Source organism: Mesoplodon bidens, assembly GCF_964165515.1.
Source record: "Mesoplodon bidens genome assembly, chromosome: 1".
Taxonomy (NCBI): domain Eukaryota; kingdom Metazoa; phylum Chordata; class Mammalia; order Artiodactyla; family Ziphiidae; genus Mesoplodon; species Mesoplodon bidens.
Window position 1 is genome coordinate 138903581 of NC_138176.1, and position 23551 is coordinate 138927131.

The window sequence follows — 23551 nt, forward strand, 5'->3', positions numbered from 1 at the left end:
TCCTTAATGAATAAACAATATACCCTGTATTTTTTTCAAGAAGCAAGCCCCTTCAGTATATCAAATTCATTTTATTTGCCAGTTTTCATCCATACGTCATGAATGACCAGTCATGCATATAGGAGGAGAGGGTTTAGGCTCCATAGTGCGAATTCTGAAACCTGGATGTTCAAGTATAGTGAGGTTTAATCCAAACAACAAACACAGTTTTTGAGTGCTTGCAAAAACTTTGTATTATCTTCATTTACTTCAGAAATCTCAGCCATATTTGACTGTATCATCCATAGATTCTCATTCCTGGGAGGTACTTTAGCAGTCATCTATTTAAGATGGGCAAATCGTTACTATAGACAGCTTGTGTGAGTCTATTTAAAACCTAGATTTTCTTTCTAAATATTGCACACAGAGACAAATTTTATTGTTAGTTTTGAGGGGTAATGTAATTGAGGCAATGGACTATTTGCCTTTTTTTTTTTAAATAGAGCTCTTTATTTAAAATTTTATGTTGGTGTCTCTCACATACAATGCTCTTTTCTCAAACTGTACTTAATTTTGTCCTCTTTCTGTGCCTGAAATTATGTTTGGTGCTCTTTTATACAAAATTATTGAATGGTGATAGGAAGGATCTTTATTATTGAAGGACAGAGGGTGCTCAAACTCAACAGAGAGGCCAGAAGAGAGGCTCGCAGTGGCCACCCATACTAGCCACCTTTCCATTCTGGCAGCTACATGCTTCATCTTCTCCCTCAGCAAGACAAAATGGTAAAAAGACATGAGAAGATCCAGGACATCCCTAACAGCTACGAGATCTCCCAAATGTCCCTCTGCTGGGGCTTCTGTTTTTCACCTGGGGGCAAATAACGCACAGCAAATGTAGTTACATGACAACTGTGCAAGGAGTGTTAAAAATAATTTTGTTAGGGCTTCCCTGGTGGTGCAGTGGTTGAGAGTCCGCCTGCCGATGCAGGGAACACGTGTTCGTGCCCCGGTCCAGGAAGATCCCACATGCCACAGAGCGGCTGGGCCCGTGAGCCATGGCCGCTGGGCCTGCACGTCTGGAGCCTGTGCTCCGCAATGGGAGAGGCCACAACAGTGAGAGGCCTATGTACTGCAAAAAAAATAAAATAAAAAAATAAATAATAATAATAATTTTGTTGGTGATAGAGGGGATTTTGTAGGTTGGTTGGTTTCTGGTGTTAGAGGTGTTTTAATGAGATACTTAGCCACAGTGATCTTAATATGTACATCTAATTATTTCATTGTCCTCTGTGTCTTCGCACATGCTGTTTTCTTTTACTAGATCATTTTCTCTACTTATCTGGAATACCTTCCCTCATCCTTCAAGTCCAAATTAGCTGACTTTCCACAGGTGCTTGCCATCATCTTATATGGATCACCCTGTCTTCTTACTGCCTAGTTTATTTGTATCTCCTCAGCTCTTTGAAGATAGGGATCCTGTATGTTTTGTTTACTGCTGTTTTTCCACCTGGCACATAGTAGGTGTTCAATAAAAATTTCCTTTCAACTTATGAATTTAATGCAATGTCATTTAGAATTCCAGTGAATGATTTTTTAAAGAATTTGATTAAGTTATTCTTAAAAATAGCCAATAAGGGCTCCCTGGTGGCCCAGTGGTTGAGAGTCCGCCTGCCGATGCAGGGGACGCGGGTTCGTGCCCCGGTCCGGGAAGATCCCACATGCTGCGGAGCGGCTGGGCCTGTGAGCCATGGCCGCTGAGCCTGCGTGCCCGGAGCCTGTGTCCGCAATGGGAGAGGCCCCAACAGTGAGAGGACCGCGTACCGCAAAAAAAAAAAAAAAAAAAAAAAATAGCCAATAAAAACATGAAAAACAGTAGTGTTGGTTGAAAGACTTGTCCATTTAGCCCACATTATGATACTTACCAGTATATAATATCAATTATATATCAATAATGCTTGTTAATATTTTCTAGTATTTTTTGTTTTTCTATTTACCCTTTTAATTCAATAATAATCACTACCTTTCCCATAACAATAATTACTAATAATTTGTACTGCTACAAAATAGTTTAGAAATAGATGCTGTAGTATTTTAGTATATTAATAAGTTTAGTGTATCTAATAAAGGCCGTACCACAAGCCAGTGGGAAAAGAAAGAATATTTAAATGGACAAAAGCAATTGGTGGGGGGTGGTTATTGCTGTATAAATAGGGTAAATTAAAAACCAAGACCAAAAAAAATCTACTATAAAATATTGGAAAGCATATGTTTTATCTTGGGATAAGGAAGAACATTCCAAACATAAAAGCCATGGAACTAATCACAAAGGGGGAAAATCACCAGATATAGAAACTATAGCTTAGTGGTTAAGAGAAAGGACTTTATTAGTTTTTAAAATAAATTTATTTATTTATTTATTTATGGCTGTTTTTGGTCTTCGTTGCTGCACGCAGGCTTTCTCTAGTTGCGGCGAGCGGGGGCTACTACTCTTTGTTGTGGTGCGTGGACTTCTCATTGTGGTGGCTTCTCTTGTTGCGGTGTGCGGGCTCTAGGCACACGGGCTTCATTAGTTGTGGCACGCAGGCTTAGTAGTTGTGGCTCACAGGCTCTAGAGTGCAGGTTCCGTAGTTGTGGCACACGGACTTAGTTGCTCCGCGGCATGTGGGATCCTCCCAGACTAGGGCTCAAACCCGTGTCCCCTGCATTGGCAGGTGGATTCTCAACCACTGTGCCACCAAGGAAGCCCCAAGAGATATGACTTTAAAATCAGATGGTCCGGGCTTCCCTGGTGGCGCAGTGGTTGAGAGTCCACCTGCCGATGCAGGGGATGCGGGTTCGTGCCCCGGTCCAGGAAGATCCCACATGCCGCGGAGCGGCTGGGCCTGTTAGCCATGGCCGCTGAGCCTTCGCATCCAGAGCCTGTGCCCCACAGCGGGAGAGGCCACAACAGTGAGAGGCCCGTGTACCGCAATCAATCAATCAATCAGTCAATCAGTAAATAATCAGATGGTCCAATCTGAATTTTGCGTTTGACCCCTACCAAGTGATTTTATGGGAAATTATGTACCTCATTAAGCCTCAGTTTCCTCATCTATAAATTGGAGGGGTTAATAATAATAGCAACCTCATTAAGCCTTTAGAATACAAAAATTTATGTAAAGTACCTTCCCTTTGCCAATCACATGAAAAATGCAAGAAATTTTAGTCATTATTATTACCTTTAAAATTTTATATAGGATGTTAGTAAATGAAAACCCCCTATAAAGGGCAAACAAAATAGGAAAAGTATTGCCATAAAGACAAAGATTGATATACATGACATGTAAAGAATTCATTCATGGATAAGAAAAACATAATTGTTCATCAGGAAAAAAATGGTAGAAAAAATGTGGCCAGCCATTATACAGATGAAGAAAGAACTGTGGCTAACGAGCATATGACAAAATATTTACTTTTCCTACTAATAAAAAAAGTAAACTCAAGCTACACGGAAAAGCAATTTACCACTTGAAATGAGCAAAGATTAACAATTGATAATTTAGTGTTGGGCAGAGCTCAATGGCATGGTCATCAAGAAACATTACTCTTGGGAGAGTGAATTTTGTCAAAGAACTCTGGCAATGTATGACCAGACTCTTAAGATTTATAACTTTCCTGTTAATTTCACTTCTGGTAATTTGTCTTAAGGACACAATCAGAGATGCTGTTATGATTTACTCTGAAAGGTTTTCGTTGCAGTTTTATTTATAATAATGAAGAATTAGGAGCAACCTACATATTCCACAGTAGAATGTTAGAATGCAGTATGTAGTCATTAAAAATCAAGTTATTGAAGAATATTTTTTAATGAGGTGAGGAAATGTTAATCATGTAATGCTAATGGAAAAAGCGTTTATTCATATGGATATGAAAATCAAAACTGCATATACAGGGCTTCCCTGGTGGCGCAGTGGTTGAGAGTCCGCCTGCCGATGCAGGGAACACGGGTTCGTGCCCCTATCCCGGAAGATCCCACATGCCGCGGAGCGGCTGGGCCCGCGAGCCATGGCTGCGGAGCCTGTGTGTCCGGAGCCTGTGCTCCGCAACGGGAGAGGCCACAGCAGTGAGAGGCCCGCGTACAGCAAAAAAAAAAAAAAAAAAAAAAAAAACTGCATATACAGTATGAATCCAGCTCTGTTAAATAACAACAACAACAACAACAAAAGGATGAAGAAAGTAAGGGAAGTTAGGTACATAGACAAAATTAGAAGAAATAATGGAAAAAACACATGAAAATGATTATCGTAGTTTTCAGTGAGTAGCGGGCTTTCTGTTTATCTATCGCTGCAACAGCAAATTACCCCCAAATTTAGTGGCTTTAAAGCAAGCATTTTATTATAGCTCATAATTTTTTGTGGCAGGAATTCAAGCAGAGCTCAGCTGGGCAGTTCTTCAGCTCCACATGGCAGCTAGTGAGGTGACTTGGTGGTATTCAGCTGGGAGGGGGGCTGAAATAGAGGGTCCTAGATGCCGACAGTTACATGTCCAAGCCTGAGGGGAACAGCTGGGAGGATGGGCTCAGTTCCAGTGCCTACACATGTCCCTTTCACATGGCAGTCTCAGGGTGCTCAGAGTTCTTACCGGGAGGCTTGGGTCTCCCTGGGAAAGTGTTCCAGGGGAACTGGTAAAAGGTGCAACTGGATTGAGGGAATAAAACTGGACTTCAAAAGGGGAGGAGAAGGAAAGAATTTGTGACCATCTTTAATCTACCTCAATTGGATAGAATTTATTTTTTTTGTACATTTTTTGTACATTTGTAACAGTTCTTTATATATTAAGTTTATAACCTTGAATGAGATAGTTCCCATAAAGTACTTAACAGTGTGTCTGGCATAAATAATAGTCCTCTGTGCTAGCTGTCATCAGTGTTATCTTTATCCCTTTCTCATTAGAACAGAAATGTATTGGTGGGTTTCTTCACAGTGGCTCATTGAAAAAGGCATTTAAAAAGACATAATTTTGCCTGGGCAAGCCAAACAAGATTTCATGAGCAGTTGATTCTTTAATTATGCTTTGAAGGATAAAAGGGAATTTACCAGTTAGGGAAGGGTGGGAAAGGCACTCAGAGTAGTAGGAGCTGTATATTCCAAGTCACAGAGTTCTGATAGTGCGTGGGTGCTGCAGGATCTTTTAATGTGGCAGCGTTCAAATATAAGATGCACATTTGTGGAGAAAGGGCTGAGGCTTGGGGAGGAAGGATTAAATTCAACAGATAATCCAGAAACAGAACATACAGGTCTTAGTGACTGATTAGCTGTAACAGTTCCTTGAGAGTTATAGAAAACAAAATTTATGTGTTCACTAGTTAAAGCAGTCACTACTATCTGTTCCTGTTTCAGTTTTCTTTCTTTTAATTTCAACATGAATTGCATGTGAAAAGGACAGAATTCAGAGCAAGTAATAAACTACACATGGATAAATTTCATTTCAAACCAAAAAAATAAAGAGTTGGAGAAAATGACTGGCTAAGCTGTATTTCTTGGTTTAAAAATAAAGTGATTTATATATATATGTGTAATATATACATATGTGTGTGTGTGTGTGTGTGTATATATATATTTTTTCCCCCAGAAAGTCAACAGAACTGAACATTTGTCCATCATCTCAGAGTGGTTGCTCCTGCCTGTTGGGCTTATTAGCTCCATTCTTTTGTCCCAGGGCTCTCATGCTCATGTGCCATATGGCCTCCACATCTGGTGACCAGTCCATGCTCTTTTGGGGGCGAAAAACAAAATTTCCTATGAGGTACTACATAAATACATTTCTGTAGAATCTGCTACTGCCTGTGTCTACAAATATCTGGGTCCCAAATTAAATGCATAAAGCTGAAATTATGTTACTTTTCAAAGATAACAGTAATTAAGTAAGACACGATACAAATCAGGGCTTTAAACTTTTTGGCACCAGTTCTTTTCTTCCAGCTTATTACTTGCGATGATAGCCCTTTGATGTTTTGACATATCTCTGAAATCATGATTAAATATGTAACCAAAGCTAGTTCTGACTTACTGTACTGGGCAAGTCATTCAGAATCAATATTATAGATAAAAAAATGCTATTTGGAAAAGTTCTTCTAAATTTAATGAATTTAATTTGTGTCTTTTATTTTCCTCCTTAACTGTCACTAAAGTAGTTCTCTCAATAAGTTATTAAACCAAATAAAAACTTCAAATAAAAAAGTAAGTTCAAGATATTATTAGCAAATGTTTATCACTTAATATTTTTTAAATTTATCATAGATATCCACTGTCCCATAGATAAAACTGACAATTAAGCTTTTTGGCAACCACTTATATTGGTATGCTTTGCAGTCATTTAAAAATAATTTCTTCGATCAAAGCTGTGAGAAGAATGTTGGAGCAAACACACGTGCAATACTGTGCTGGTAACACAATCGGAGTTTTGTGTTTCAACATCAGGGTTTTTATTCTCTTCTTAACTCATTGAGTCACTGTTGCTTCTCTCACTGTTTCAGAACATGATTAAAATTTGTACCATTTTTCCTGTGTTAAAGAAACAAAGCGGGGAAAAGGGGGAAAGACATAATCCAGATAAAATGGAGATGGTTGTATAGAAACAAATATTTCCAAAGTGTTAACTGATGTTGTGAAAAGCTGTTTTAGTAATAAGCCTAATGGGAAAACAATGTGGTCAGGAAACTCGGTGATACTGAAATTTGACTCTTTCACAGTAATGTCAGGTACCAGGAACAAGGGGACACGATGAACAGAATCAGTCCCATGTGTTGCTAAACATAGGTTTTTGTTATTTTGTTCCTCTGCTGCCTCTTCTTGTAGCCTCCCATGGTGTTGATGGGGGTCAAGGACTGGAAATGTAGCTCTGGTAGAACTGCTGGGTTCTCCCTATTCCTTAGCTCTTCATCACCATCTTCCAGCATTGTTACTCTTGTTCTGCCTTCCTCTAACTTGTCTCCTGGTGATGCTGTTTTAATCTTAACTTATTTTTCTTTCTAGTACAATAGCCGTGATTTGAAGTTCATATAAGTAATAAGTAAAAAGTAAGCAAACAATCAAAACAATCACCTTCTAAAAATTGTATGCAAAATCTGGAAAATATCTATTAGTTGGGAATTCATATTATAAAACACCACTGAAGAAGGAGTTAGAGATGGGAAGGCATAAACATTCCAACCTATTGTAATATTCTTAAGAATAGATGACTACTAGCAAGGCCTTTTAATTTATAAGATTTGGATCGAGTAGGGTTTTAATTTAATTCTACAATTTTTGTTACGAGGCATGGTCTTAACAAATTTAAGAATGTGTGGGGTATTTTTTTAGTCTCAATAGACAAAGACTCCTGTGAATGAGAGTCAGGAGACCTGATTTTCAGTCTTTAAATCCTTTGCTTCTTAGTTTCTTCATCAATCAAACAAGGACATTACTTTTTTACCTCCTTTCCTTGAGGAAATGCTCTAATGATCAATATTACCTTACTTTCAAGTCTCCAAGGGGAGTTACTTGATCTTTCTGAAGCTGCTTCTTAGCTATGTAACTGAGGTAGCTTTTGGGTGGCTCTGGGCATTAGGAATAATGTATACACCGCATTAGGCACAGTGCCTGCTAGGCCACAGGTCCTCAAAAGACAGATTTGACCATTGCACTTGCTGCACTTGCTCCTGCTACTACTCTGGTGCTGTTACTAATACTACCATTACCTCCTTATTTGCCAGGACTTTATCAATACTAGTTCTTTTCCATGATTAAAATAAACATCATGATATAGCTGAGATTCATTTGTACTACTTCCTGTATGGGAAGTTTTGTTTGCTTTGTTGAAAGGAAAGAGAAGATAGCATTTCAAATACCCCCTAAATCTAACTATAGATTAGCTTTTCAAATTTTTAATTTCAGTATGCCATATTATTTTCTTAGAGACATCGCCCCCTCCCCTAGATGCTCAGCAGTAGAATCAGTCAGAACTGGCTAAATCTTTGGGACTCTTGTTCTGTATGTGAAGCATTGCAGTTGACCTCTGAATCATCAAAGATATTGACTTATGGTTAGTAAGGTGTTATTATTAACTGCTTTATTGTATCTAATGCTATAAAATTTTGCGTGTGTGTACATATATGTGATCTTTGAATAACTCAATATCCAACTACATTTCTTTTTTTCCAACTTTATTTCATATAAGAATATTCTTCACCTTTCTGATTATTTGTTAGAATATATTAATACATAGACACACAGAAAGTACTCAGTTACGCATTTCAACAAATACTTATTGAGCGCCTACTACGTGACTAATAGTCATGTTCCATATGGTAGGACTAGAACAGTGAATATTACAGGGTCCCTTCTCTGATAGAACACACATTCTAGTTAAGGAAACAGACAGTAAACGAGCAAACACATATATAAAGCATTTATGATAATGAGCTTATAAACTGACAGGTTGTCTATAGCTCTCTTCCATTGATTGGTTCCCTTGTTCTACTGGCTTTAAGTAATTTGAGTGTCACTATTAGTGATAAGTGCTCTGATGAAAAATGAGTCTGGGTCATGGGAATAATAAGTAGCGGGGGTTTGGGAAGATATTATATACCATCTGGTGAAGGTTGGACATCTCTGAAGGAGTGACGGTTGAGTGGAGAGCTGAATGAAGAGAGGGAGTGAGCCATGAGGCCATCTAGGAAAAGAGTGTTATAGGCAGAGGCAGCAGGAAGGGCCAAAACTCTGAGGCAGCTTGGGGGCCCCTGCTGAGGAGTGAGTGTCGGGTAGTGGGGGATGAGCTCACAGAGGTGTGGTGAGGAAGGTGGCGGGCAGATTTTGAGGCCTTGTAGGCTCTGGTGGTAGTGGTGGTGGTAGTAACCATTATTATTATCATTTGGTATTTTGATCTTAGTATGTCTTAAATTATGTTAAACATGGGGGGAAAAACACATGGCATTATTAATTGGATGAATGAAAAAATTTTAAGAACTCTTTGAAGCAGAATTCCACTGGTACTCCTATATGCTGCATTATTTGCTTGTACATGTTAATTCTTAAATTGTCTTTTAGCTTGAACTAGCATGAAGTTTTTGTGTATGGACTCTTAAGGGTTGTGACAAAAAAACCTTTTTACAGGGCCTAAGTGAAGGCAGCTAGACTTTGCAGGTCCCACTCACTCTGGTTTGAATTTCACCCCGCTCTTTGTAACAGAAGTCAGGTCCCTTAAGAGAAGTGAATTAAGTCAGAGGTGTTTTTTCTTCTTATTCTCTTCCAAAGAAGGTTTTAGAGTTTTTGTTTTGGCACTGTGCATCTCCAAGAGAAATTTTTTTCCTATACACCTGCAACAATAAAACATAAAAGGATTGTGAACTTGAGTTCTGTTGTTACTCATCATCTCTTTATGTTTATGCTAGAGACAATTATATCTAAAATCTTATATGCAGTTAGGTTGTTTTTAGACAGTAACCTTTGTAGAAAGGTAGTGCTTTTTATTCTAAACCTAGTAAATAATTCTAGTATAATCGCCACTGTTAGAAACTATTGATGTGTACCATATGTGTTTACACATACTTCATTTATTATTACTACAGAAGTGTTTCAATATTTGAACAATTGGAACAGCCATACTGAATGCATTCAGGCTGAATATTTTTCTTGGCCCACTGTCTACCCGCACCTAGTTATGTGTAGATTTTTTTTTTTAATCAACTATATTTGCTAACAAGATAGAAAAAGTCAAAAGTGCTTGTTAAAAAATTTATTGTTGTAATCACTGCAAATGAGTTAAGGTTCACTTGTAAAGCAGAATTTGAATGGTTCAATTGGTTTCCTTTTAAAAACTGCCACCATTTCAAAAGAACAAATGATCCCACATAGCAATTGTATAAAAATATCTCCTCTAAAACTCCATGTCTATTATGAACTGTTTTCTTTGTATCTTAATGAATATTAGTCATTTGTCCATAATTCCTTATCTCTTTCCCCTCCATCCCAACACACACACACACACACACACACACACACACACACACACTCACTATCTTCTTAATACTTCACTGTGCTGTTCTCTGTTCATGTGCAAACAGCTTTTGCTTTCTTTTCATTTGGATGCTCTCTCCAGCCTGTCCTGGGCTGTGTTGTTGGTTTGGGAAGTGAAATGGGCAAATTCTTACTGACAAGCTAATTGCTTTCATCATGGTTGTGTCAAGTTGGGTGCACTGAAAATACCAAGCTAAACATACTTCTCACATTTTGTATTCTTTCGACTCTTTCAAGTCCTGGTCCTTTTAAAGCTATGATACATGGTTAACTTTACCAATTTCGGGGAGGGAAAGGAGCATTTGGTTTTGAGGGCAGGAGAATGTTCTCCCAACAGTGAATTCTACTAAGTGCTGGAATTTTTTTTTCCCAGCAGAAGGAACAGAGGTGCCTTGCCTGTGTAATTTAAAATTCAGCTAGAGGAAGTTTAGCTTGGGCATATACCACCCATCCGATATTATAAGACAACTGAAGAAGGGAAGGAAAAGTGAAGGTGAGGTAGTAACATAGAAAGTAGAAATTAGCCTCGTTAAGCCTAAAATTCAAACTCCTTACTTGACATTATTGACCTTTCAGTTTATAGTTTAAACCAGTGGATCTCAAACGTTTTGGTCATAGGACTCCTTTACATTTTTGAACATTATTATGGACCCCAAAGAGCTTTTGTTTATATGGGTTATATCTATCGATTATCAGCCATCTTAGAAATTTTTTAAAAATGGTTCATTAAAAACAGTAATAAATACATTGCATGTTAATATACATAATACATTTTTTTCATGAAAAATAACTGTTTTTCAAAATAAACATTTAGTGAGAAGAGTGGTAGTGTTTTACATGTTGCACATCTCTTTAAAATGCCTGGCTTAATAGAAGACAGCTGGGTTCTCCTATCTGCTTCTGCATTCAATCTGTTGTCATATCACGCGTTACATAGCTTCTGGAAAACTTCACTGTATGCTCCTGAGAGAATGAGAGTGGAAAAAAGGCAAATAATGTCTTAGTATGATTATGAAAATAATTTTGACCTTGTGGACCCCCTGAAAAGGTTCCTCAGGGTCCCCTAACCACAGTTTGAGAACTATTGGCCTAAACAAATCTTCCCAGTCACACTCTTGTGTCAATTCCCCATGCAGCCTCTTAGTATCAACACTTCAGCCTGTTCCCCTCCCCACTCCCACCCACCTGCTCCCCTAGCTACCCACAGTTTGGAGACCAGAATCTTAAGCATTAGAGTCAAATAGTGTCTGCACAGTACAGATGTCTGTCATGGAGGGGTTCACCTCAAGATATTATGAAAATAACAGAAAAGTGAACTGAGAATGAGTGAACCCACTTTCTGAAGTTAAAACTATAGTTGAAGTCTTATCCATGGTGATCAGGGCTAGAAGATGACTCTTTAATTTAAAAAGCGGTTCAAAAGAGCGTAACATAAAAAAGTTGCATCCACACATCAGCATTTAAAAACTTATATAAAGTATATCCGTTCATTTACCAATTTTTTCATATAGTGCCAGGTCTTTTCTTTGAGTAAGGATTTCCTGATTGGAGTTCCCCATCCTCCTGTTTGCATAAACTACACTCAAAATGTATCATCTACTGTTTCCAGTTTTGTAATTTTAGAATGTGGTGTAAGATCTTAAAGTCACTTGCCAAACAGGCTAAGGGCTCTACAAACACTGATCTGTCACTTCTCTGTAGTGTAGTTTCTTGAGGACAGAGACTGTGTCTTGTCATCTTGTTCCTAGTCTTAACACAGTGCCCAACAAGCATAGATAATCCCTGAAAGCTTATTAGTTGAGTCCATAGTGAGGGCATACATCTGTGAATGAATGAAGCAGAGGCTATGTAATGAAATTTACGTTCATTATAAATTATTTCCCGCTCCACTATTAGCACTGGTTTAACACTGAGCGTACTAAGTCTGGAGATATCCCTCAGATCCCGGCAAACTGAGAGGTTTGGTCACACTAACCACCCTAAATCTGTGCACAGGAGCAGTGAATTCAAATTAGGGTTTGTTAGGAATTCAAATACTGGATCCATTACCATGGCCAATTTGAATTGCCTCCATAGAACACATTCTAGGAACCTCTTTTTTGTGTGTGTGTGGTACGCGGGCCTCTCACTGCTGTGGTCTCTCCCGTTGCGGAGCACAGGCTCCGGACGCGCAGGCTCAGCGGCCATGGCTCACGGGCCCAGCCGCTCCGTGGCATGTGGGATCCTCCCGGACCGGGACACGAACCTGCGTCCCCTGCATCGGCAGGCGGACTCTCAACCACTGCGCCACCAGGGAAGCCCTAGGAACCTCTTTTTAAGAGCCCTTTAGTTGCCTAAGGCAGGCAGTCTCTCAAAGGGCCAAGCTTCTGGGGTTAGTCTATTCCATTGAAATCTTTTTTTTTTTTTTTTTTGCCAAAAATCACAGAAACATTACCCACTCAATTCATCATTTAACTCAAGACACACTTTTATATGCATATAATATATATGTATGTATATATGTATATAAAGTATACTCATACTTTACTAAAATTTAAAACTTTTGATTTTAAGAATAGATTTATATCTCTCTGATATTTAATTTATAAGACTTTTCCAGTTCTTCCTGTGCTTCATTCTGAAAATGTGTACCCTTCTATTTCTTTGGAATTCTGTCAAGTAGCTATGACTTTGATTGGGAGGAGAGGCCGCTGCCCTTGCCCTGCTAGCCATGGTGCAGCATGGAACACGTGGCTAGGAGTCAGAAGCCTGTGTTTGCACACTGGCTCTGCCACAAATCCAGGTTTGGGGACCTTGCACAGGTGACCTAACTTCTCTGTGCCATGCTTTCCTTTTCTATAAAATGGGGGCAATTATAATAGCAATGTCACAGATTGTTCTGATTATTAAGAAAAATAACTTGCAGGAAAGTATATGACATATAATGAATTATTCAATAAACATTTGTAGAGCCATTGCTGATAATATCCACAGTACCCAGCTGTTACTTCACGGATAAACTAGCTTATTGTTTCCAATGTCAAGTGTTAATTTTAGAACATAATAGATGTAAAAAGTGATTATTTCCTGATATAACTACTTACCGCTTTCTATTACTGACTTTTCAAACTACTCAGCCACATTTTTGTTGGTCCATGACCCAGGTACTTACATTATTTAAGTTTAGCCTTTTTGGAAATTAAGGATTATTAGTTTTGTCAACACAGCAATTTGAAAAATGTAAAATATGAACACTTTTTTTTTAATCCTTCCCACCTCCCTTCATACATTTTTATTTTCTTTTTTAGCAAAAAATGTATTATTAAGTTCCAAGTTTTGCCAGGTTCAGGGCTAGGCACTAGACACACATGGGTTAACATTGGTTCCTGCCTTTTTGGAACTTCCAAACATTTATGTCCTTTATTTTATCTATTAGAAGTTTTCTGGATATTTTCAGCTAGTTTCAAAAACTGAAAGGATTGCAAAGAGAACAGATTAAGAACCAATGAATTAGAGATATTTAAAGGCAAAAGATGTGGAAAGAGCAAGTCTTAGAATCCTAGAACCTGCATTCATGTACTTTTCACCACTTTCTAGCTATGTGATTCTGGACAAGTTGCTTTAACCTCCCTGAAACTGTTAATAAATAACTGTTTTTAACTTGTTGTTTGATTTGTACCAATTACTAACTTTCTGTACATGTTTCAATAGCCTCTTTTTTTTGGTCCTATAATTATCCATAAGATTAATCACATCAGAGTCAGAGTTTCAAGTTTTTGTTTGTTTGTTTTTTGTTTTAAACCTCCATTCTCAAGAGTTCTGTGTGAGTGTGTTTGTATGTGTGGATGTGTGTACTCTATATATTATAATTTTTTAAAAATATCATTTTGTTCTTGTTTTATGGATACAATATCTTCTCTCTGCATGCCTTTTCCACATTGCCTTTTTTTCTCCTAATTTGTGTTTTCCTCCATCTTCTATGTTAAAAGCTTTCCTCGGATGTTGGATAATCCCTAGTAGTAAAGATTAAGAATAGATGTCTAAACAGCTTATTGGACTTGCTGAACCTATGGTAGGCTTGCAAATTTGAGGTTTACTATAGGTGATCAAGTGAGTTGTTTGTTGATAAACCATCAGAATCAGTATTAGGTCTTTTCTCTTGTGTTAGAAGTATTCCCCCAAAAGGTACCCTTCCAATTGCCTGCATGGAGTGGAAAAGGTCTAGATATATCTTCTGAGAGCCACATAGAAGAAAGGGTGGTGTCTTAGTCCATTCAGGCTGCTATAACAAAATGCCACAGACTGGATAGCTCATAAACAACAGAAATTTATTTTTCACAGTTTTGGAGGCTGAGAAAGTCTAAGATCAGGGTGCCAGCATGGTTACCTTTTGGTGAAGGCTGTGTTCTTGGTTTATAACCAGCATCTTCTTGCTATGTCTTCATGTGGTGGAAGGGACTAGGGATCTCTCTGGAGCACTAATCCCATTCATGAGGGCTGCACCCTCATGACTTAAACACCTCCCAAAGGTCCCACCTCCTAATACCATTATCTTTGGAGGTTAGGATTTCAACATATGAATTATGGGGAACACAAACATTCAGATCATAGCAGGTGGATAGTGTCAGCATCCACCTTTTGGTGTACAATCAATTAATTCCCATGTCTTTGCCAGCCAATCCCTAGACCAAAACCCTCTGTTTTACTCTCTCCAGAGAATAACCCTCCTGTCTGCTACCAGGGTAAGGGAGAGGTGGTTGCCAAGTGATGTGGAGTGTTGGAAGGGACTCAAACAGTTTCATCCCACCTATTATTAATGTATCCCAGTTCCCTCCCAACTTCTGAAGAACCTCTTGCTGCCATTTGCTGAGCCTTTTGTGGATTCTGCAGTGTAATTAGCTTTGCTTCTTAGCTTTTCCACCAGTGAGGGCCTGGCTTTCTTGGTTCTCCTAAATCCTTTAACACTTATGCATTGACTTTCAAGCTTCCAAAATTTTGTTGCTGTTATTTCATCTCTAGTTTTCTTTGTATATGTGGGGTTTTATATTAAAAAAAAAACAACTTTTTTTTTCTGTTATCTTTCTTGGGTAATTTTAGGGCTTTGGGAGGTAGCATATTTAGATATATGTTTAATCTGCCATCTTAACCCTGAATTCCTTTGATCTTTCTAAAGTTGAAAATCTTACTTACAGATCTTCAGTTACACTCCCTGATCTCACTAGAGTCAAACTAAAGGGAATGTTTGACCATACTTTTCTCTTTTTAAGATCTGTGTTCCTGTTATTTATAAATGATGATATCAGCTATATTTTCTAGCAAATACTCGTACTTTACTAAAATTTAAAATTTTGGATTTTAAGAATAGATTTATATATCTCTGATGAATTATCAGAGAAAATTTAAATATGTTCAGAGATGAATAACTGAGGCGAATTCATTGAGAGAGAGTGTGTGTGAGAGAGAGAGAAAGAGTGTGTGTGTGTTTTGAGATTTAGTCTATTAGAAGCTACACATGCCCTAATATAGATTAAATGTATGCCCCCAGAATATATTTTTATCTACATTTATCCTTCAACAGTAAATATGTAGTCAGGATTTGATGTGAACACATTTTGCTGCATCCAGAGACTCCGTACTTCATGGAACGAAACTTCTTCCAGTTAGTAGAAGAGTGCTTATCCCAGCTCCTGGTTTTCCAAACTGGAGACCCCAATCTTTTTTCCAGAAACAGACTTTTTGCTTTCACCTTAAGCAGAGAAAAAACTCTGTTATTATTCACAGAGACAGTGTTTGTATTTGCTTTCAAATCTGATTATACCAGGACACTGTAGTAATTTTTTCATTTGCAATCCACTTTAAATAACAGTTCAAAGTTTTCAGAGATTCACATTTGTAATACTACTTACATCCTCATTGAGGTTTTGTTGAGGGTGAGTTTGCAGGTAGAGGGGTGGAAAGAGGATCAGGAGTAGTTGCTAGGTAGGAATTGAGGTGAGCCTCTATTATAATGACTCTAGGGTTGACTCTAGTTTTGTATATCCTAGTTTAAAGAGTTCAAGTGCAGAATAGTCACCTACTCATAGACAGAAATATTATATGACTACAAGCTTTATTTCTGATTTTGGCCAACAGTCTTAGTGCAATGGACTGAATTGTGTCCCCCTCAAAATTCATATGTTGAAGCCCCTTAACGCCCAATGTGATGGTGTTTGGAGATGCAGCCTTTGGAAGGTAATTATGTTTAGATGAGATCATGAGGGTGGGACCGTCAGGATGGAATTAGTGCCCTTACAAGAAGAGACACCAGAGAGCTTGCTGTCCTTCTATCTGCCATATGAGGACAGAAAAGGCCGTGTCTACAATTCAGAAAGTGAGGCCTCACCAGAACCCAACCATGCTGGCACTCTGATCTTTTTGACTTATAGCCTTGCTTAAGCAATCCAGTCTATGGTATTTTATATGGCAGCCTAAGCTGATAATACACTTGGAAACTCATTGGTCAAATGGGAGACAGCCTGATTTCAACCCATCTGTACTCTGGAAATGTAACTGAGGATATTTTCTCATACCAACTGATTCTCCAGTTCTCCACACACCAACTGGGTGTACAATAACTCAATTCAATTTTGGTACTATCTACCTGGCGTTAGCATCAGATCCCCCAGGTTAAAGGGGCTCAGTCCCACAAGACTGCCCCTACCTCAGGTTCCAGTTCTAAGTTCCAGGCCACTCATATTTCTGACTGACTGGCTATAAATGGTATAAAAGATATAAAGCATATAAAGCATCCGAATTTCAATAATTTGCTAGAATGGCTTATAGAACTCAGGAAAACACCAACTTTTTTGCATTTACCAGTTTATTACAAAGGATACAACTCAGGAACAGCCAAGTGGAAGAGATGAATAGGGCAAAGTATGAGGGGTGAAGGGGATATGGAGCTTCCATACCTTCTTCATTGCACCACCCTCCCAGCAAGTTAATTAACATGTTTACCAATCCAGAAGCCCATCAGATATCTTTGTTCAAGAGTTTTTAGGGAGCTCAATCTCTAGCCCCCTCCCTATGGGAATGTGGGTAGGGCAGAAAGTTCTAACCAGTAATCACTTGGTCTTTCTAGTAACCAGCTCCATCCTGAAGCTCTCTAGGGGCCCTACCCCAAGTCACTGCATTAGTATAAGCTCAGGTGTGATAATCAAAGGGGCTTGTTGTGAATAACAAAAGACACTCTTGTCACTCAGGGTTTTAGGACCTCTGTGCCAGGAACCTGAGACAAAGATGATATATATACATACACACACATATATAATACAAAGACTATACATATATATACTTTTATTTATTTTTGAGGCTATTAAGTATTGCTTTATTTATTTTTATTGAGGTGTAGTTGATGTATAATGTTATACAAGTTTCACTATGTACAACATAGTGATTCACAGTTTTTAAACCAAAAATGTTTTTTGTTATACTATAACCCAAAGCCCATACCCTGTTTGTTTGTGGGTCAGCTCCTCAATCATTCATCAGGTTTGTAAAGAAGGAAGAAAGCAAGAAAGTAAGTAAACATTTCTGTGGTTTGTCTGGGTGCTTTTTGACTAGGTAAGAGAGAAATGTCTTAAATAATATGGAAAATATGTTATTGTTAGAAAGAAAATGCCACCACCTTCTCTGTCACAAATGCCAACATTTGGAGAGGAAATGGTTCTTGCCTTTGGAGAACTGAGTGGTTATATCAGCTTTGCTACAGAACAGAAGAACCTTGCCCCTGTATCCTACTTAAAACAACTTTGGCAATGATATTTTGGCTGGTGAGAAACTAATTAGAAGATGAGACAATTTTACATACTCTTTAAATGACCCAGAGTTTCAAACAGATGTTTCAGGGAAATGCAAACCTGGTGCTCTTCCATTAGCCAATTACCTTGTTGCAACCATCACAGGCTCTTTTGTACAATAATTATGAAGAATTATGTCCCAGCTGGCAACAGAAATGTACATTGTTTAGCTCAATTTGAAGGAAGTTTGGTGGTAATTAGAGACCCAGTTTTTCTGTTAAGCCTTGAAAAAGGAAACTATCACAATTGAGAAGACCTTGATGAAAGGCATAGGGGCAGACCACATTCTCCAAGAAGCATACACAGTAGAGTCTTGTAGGATAATGTACAAACACACAACACACACACATACACACACACACACACAATCAGAAAAGCTCTAACTCCAAAACAACTTAAACAGAAGTGGAGAAGTAGAGAAAAGAGTAAGGAATAAACTATAACATAACTTGAAGCACTGAAATTTAAATTTCATAGCATTTAAACATAATTGCATGAATTCTTGCTGGCTTCTCTTGATGTCTCAACAATTTTTTTAGGATCTCTTTTTGTACCTTTAAAAATATTAGCTTATATATCTATAAAGGAATAGTTTTAACATTGAATTTTTCAGTAGAATTATTAGATTGGGGGAAAAAATCCTTGTTTGACTCTATAATACCTCACTCTCTTAAAACAAGCAAGCAAACAAACCTTTGAGTTGAAATTAAAGACAAAGATAAGCATAAACACTTGTTAAGACTGTATAAGGCTTGATTCTTTTAAGGTCAAATAATTAGTTATTATTTTGCTTAGTGACCTTAAGACTTTTGCATATTAAATAAAAGTTCTAGTCACTCAAATATGCAGAAAGCCATATGGATTATCATTATGTATGATAAAAAATTTTCATTATGTATCTATAGGTTTTATTCTTGGGACCTGGCAAAGAATTTGCTTTTTTCCTCTACAAACTCCCAAAGCATAGTAAGTCATTGGAAGCCAAGCATTCAGTACAAACAGTTTCAGTTTCCATATTTCCTAGCAGGCCAGCCAAGAGCTATCCTAGGAAAATGCAAAGAAAAAGTTTATTTCTGGAAAATACAAATATGTTCTTGTACTTGTAAATATTTTCCTACCCCATATTTTTTTTTTTGAAATTAACATCAATTAGCATGGGTCACATTGACTTGTGTTTATAAACCAGCTCTGCATTTCATTTTAGATGAAGATGAAATATTCATTCTATTTTTTTTTACCATCTCCCAATGTGATAATATATTTACAATAAAGAACATCTGGATATTTGCAATTGGAGAAGTCTTCATGCTTTTGAAATATAACATTTAATAAATAATTCTCCTTCCACTGCTAAGTAACAATCAGCATGTCTCAGATACTTGGGTGGGTTTTTTTGTAAAAAGCATTTGCTCTTTTGTATTATTTAAGACATCCTAATATTGTAGGTAGGTGGTGAAAAAGCAAGTTGGACGTCAGGAGAAAAAAAATCTAAAATTTTGTAATAAATTAGGATAATTATGGCAACATGGTTAAATCTTAATGAAGAATAATGGTTCTTTTTCCTCCCTTGGTCAGGCCAAGCGTTGCAAGTATATGCGTGATGTTACAATACTGCCCCCTACTGTAAGACTTTACTGGGCCCTTTCAAAGGAACATGAAGAAAAAAATAGGAGAAACTAACTGATGACTGGGGCAAGTAGATCTTATTACATTTGGCATTTTAAAAGCATATTCTGATGAATGGTTCAGGCCCCTTAAATGCAGAAATCTAGAATAATAGTACAGTATATACTTTTGTTTCTCAGTTTGTTTTCTTTCGAATTAATGTCTTTGCTGCTCTGTTCCTTTGAGGTAAACAGAGGAAACTTTCCTCCCCTGACATACTTTGAGATGATGGATCTTACTAGGGGTTTTGTGAATGTGTTTTTGTTTTAATTAGTGTTGGTTTCAAGGAATTTTGCATCTTTGAAAAACGCACACAGGGTATCTTTGAGGCTGGATAAAGAATGATGCTTTTGTCTATCTTCAGTGTGGCTTTGGTATTTTTAATAACAGGAATGAGTCTTGGGGTAAAGTATATCAACTCAACCAATCATATCTTGGAGTTTATCCAGTCTTAAATCTAACTGTCTGTAAACAACTTTGTATTCTTTTACATGGAGTAAAGCTACAAATTCATGTGAACAAGCCTTTGGCATGAATACGATTTAGGCTGCCTTTTTTGTTTTGTTTTTCTAAAAGTTGAAAAATTTTTCTTTTTTATGGGTACTGCTTTAAAAAAATGATTCTGATGACATTTCTTTTGCCAATGCACATTTTCTGACATTAAAAAACAAATCAAAAGCCACTTATCATATGAATCATTGTTAAAGTCAGCAGTAATCCACTGTGTAAAATCTCTCTGTAAAGGCGCAGAGGCTGGGGGCTTAAACCTGGAGCACATTAAATTAGTTCCAGTCTCTCGCCAACGGGCTTCGCCTGGCTTGCTTAGGCAGGCAAAACGGAAACAGGCAGTTTATAACGTGAAGTCTGCTTTAAAAACCATGGGGTTCATTGGAGGAAGATTTATATCCCCCACTTATATAAACATTACAACTATGGACTGCAAGTAGGAGGGAAACCTTTATCGAAATCTCTTGAAGAGCTTTCTCATTGTGAGTAAAATGGACAGCTTGCACTGTTGTTTGAAGATATGCCAGCAGTTCGACAATCACCTTTTTCACTGCTTCGCCTGATTAAAGTGTAGCATTGTGAAGACTAACCAGACCACCTACTTTTAATTTATTTTCTTGATGAGACTATGTTGGCATCAAAAGTGGAGCCAAAAAGCTCTGTGCCAAAGGAGAAAATTGTCATTTCAGGATTAAAAAAAAAAAAGAAAAAGACAATATAATTATATAAAGACTTGGGGAAAGGGGAATCTGGATGTCAGTTTATATCACCTCCTAATTTAAAATGATTTTTATATATAAACACTATCCTAGATTTCATGTTGTCTTTAGGGTTGTAATAGAACACAGATGAGGCTTGAAATATTTGATCCAATAAAACGAGAAAGGCTGCAAGGAAAGATTACCAGTTGAGATTAGAGTGGCTATTTATTTCACTTTTCACATATGGTGACTTTAAGTCCATGAGCTAAATTTCTGTTTTCTTCTCATTTGTTTTTATCTTATTTTTAGTATCTTGAAAACTTCCATAGAAATGTACTTTCCTCTGCCCCAAACATGTCTAATAGGGCCCTAAGACAAAATTATCTTTTTTTCTTTAGGCTTGTTAGCAGTAGCTACGATTTGGTGGACTTCAGCCACAATCCAGGTAGTACTGTATCAGTTTTTCTTTGGATTTCTTCACTCTGTCTGAAAGATAGCACATCTGGTTTTAGCATTGTTAGCTGATTCCAAATGTAAGGTTATTCTTAAACCTTAAAAATCTTAAAAGCTTAAACCTAAAATGTGAAACCATAAACCTAAAAATCTAAAAACCTTAAAAATCAGGGCTGACTGTAAGAAGTGACATGGTGAAAGCATTTGAAGGACATAACATGAAACCAGAACCTGCAGGAGTGTGGGGTTAACATCTCAGGAGCTCAGCCCAGAAGGGCCAGCTTGGCTATTTGCCCACCAGGCCTGTAGGCTGTGACTGCCATTGGAAGTAAAGGCAGATTTCTGAAAGGGAAGGACAGTCATTTGACTTCCAGGTGTGCAGAAGTGGGAGATGTAATTAGATTCAGTGTAAAAAAAAAAAAAAAAAAGAAAAAGGTACAATCAAGGCTCTCTGGCCAATAACATAATAATAGTGATAATAGTAATCATTTTTGTGAGTCTCATTTGTTAAGCTCTGATTATATGCTATGTACCATGCTAAATGCTTTACATATATCATTATTTTTCCTCTTTGCAACAACTCAGTTTCTTAAGTGAGGAACCCAGGGTACAGAGGCTTAGGTCACATCGTTGGTAGTGGTCAGAGCTGGTCACTGCAACCAGAAATTCTGACTCCAGAGCTGTGCTTCTAGCTTGCTTAACCACTACATTATACACGTTGATTTTTCGTGTTTCGGCAGACGTGTGGGGTTTCCATATCACATCATTAACTTGTAATCCTGTTAATGCCAAACACTGCCCAGACTTTTTATCGGCAGCTCTATCTGACCCTATAGCCATGATACTCAGATGAGTGGCCCTGAGTGTGATAATGAACTGTTTTGTGTTGTGAGCTGGGATGGAGGCAGGAGGGCTATAGAATGACTGTGTCAGAGGTTGTCAGGTAGTGATGAAAAGAATTCTCTGTTACTCTGTACATGTAGAGGACTAAGATAAAGGATGATGCTTGTTAATCTGCAGCTAGTCTGTGATCTGTCCTTCCAAACAATTAAGTTATCCTAAATCCGTAATATCTACCAGTGAGAGTTAGAATTTTACTAGAGGAAGACCTCTAGTTTCAAAGATAAGTTGACCTAATCTTGAAGGCAGCAGAATTATTAATCATTGTTCTTTGAGAAATTTGATTTATATTCACCTGTAACATGAAGAACAGAATGTATATGCTATTAAAATGGATTTTCATAATGAATAGCAGTCAGTCTTCAAAAGTAAGGCACAAATACATCACCAGCAATAACATATGATTTTAGTCTCTAAAGAGGTTGTGATAGATAATAGTGAATTTCTTCTTTACATAATTGGACAACCCGCTGCCCCCCCAAAAAAAGGAAATCCCAAAGGTTAGAAGGTAACAGAGTGATAGTAGTGGTGAGAGGAGGATGAGAAGGAAAAGAAGAAAACCCTACACTTGTTAGCATGTAGACCTGTGAGATGAAATGTATGGTCTAGAGTGGGTGGAAGAAGAAACAAAGGTATAACTATTGTATTTATGGTATTTAAAATGAAGGAGGTAGTCAGTAGAGAATCCAGAGTTGTGATAGAAATGGATGATATCTATATGTGTGTGGTTATATGTTGGGGAATGGGGTAGGGATGCAAGTGAGCTAAATTCTAGTCTCTCACAGTAGGAAGTCAATAATAACATAAGAAAAAAGTGATTTGTAAAAAAATTGGTGCAGCCATTATGTAAAACAGTATGGAGGTTTCTAAAAAAACTAAAAATAGAGTCGCCATGTGACCCATGTGACCCAGCAATCCCACTCCTGGGCATATATCCGGAGAAAAGTATAATTTGAAAAGATACATGCACCCTAATGTTCATTGCAGCACTGTTTACAATAGTCAAGACATGGAAGCAACCTAAATGTCCATTGACAGATGAATGGATAAAAAAGATGTGGTACATATATACAATGGAATATTACTCAGCTATAAAAAAGAACAAAACAATGCCATTTGCAGCAACATGGATGGACCTAGAGATTATCATACTAATTGAAGTAAGTCAGAAGGAGAAAGACAAACACCATATGATGTCACTTATATGCAGAATCTAAAATATGACACAAATGAACTTATCTACGAAACAGAAACAGACTTACAGACAGAGAACAGACTGTGGTTGTCAAGGGGGAGGGGGATGGGGGAGGGATGGATTGGGAGTTTGGGATTAGCAGATGCAAACTATTATATATGTATAACTGAATCACTTTGCTGTACACCAGAAAGAACACAACATTGTAAATCATCTATACTTCAATAAAATCAGTTTACAAAAAATAAAATAAAATGAAGGAGGTAATCAGTAGAGAAACCAGAGTTGTGATAGAAATGG

At 37.6% G+C, this 23551-nt stretch overlaps 1 protein-coding gene and 1 long non-coding RNA gene across 3 annotated transcripts in view; one reads left to right on the plus strand and one right to left on the minus strand.

Annotated features, from left to right (window-relative positions):
* Positions 1-23551, minus strand: part of LOC308626953 — a 786846-nt gene that overhangs the window by 327897 nt on the left and 435398 nt on the right. The gene's annotated exons all lie outside the window — the stretch shown is intronic.
* SCFD2 (sec1 family domain containing 2) overlaps positions 1-23551 on the plus strand; it is a 394906-nt gene that overhangs the window by 93069 nt on the left and 278286 nt on the right. Inside the window, exon 5 of one of the 2 annotated variants that reach the window (XM_081252367.1) lies at positions 16131-16406. The exons of the other annotated variant lie outside the window; for it this stretch is intronic. Coding sequence (XP_081108493.1) covers positions 16131-16241 — 111 coding nt within the window. The 3' untranslated portion in view covers positions 16242-16406. Of the gene's footprint in view, positions 1-16130; positions 16407-23551 lie in introns of those variants that run through there. 2 annotated transcript variants of the gene reach the window in all.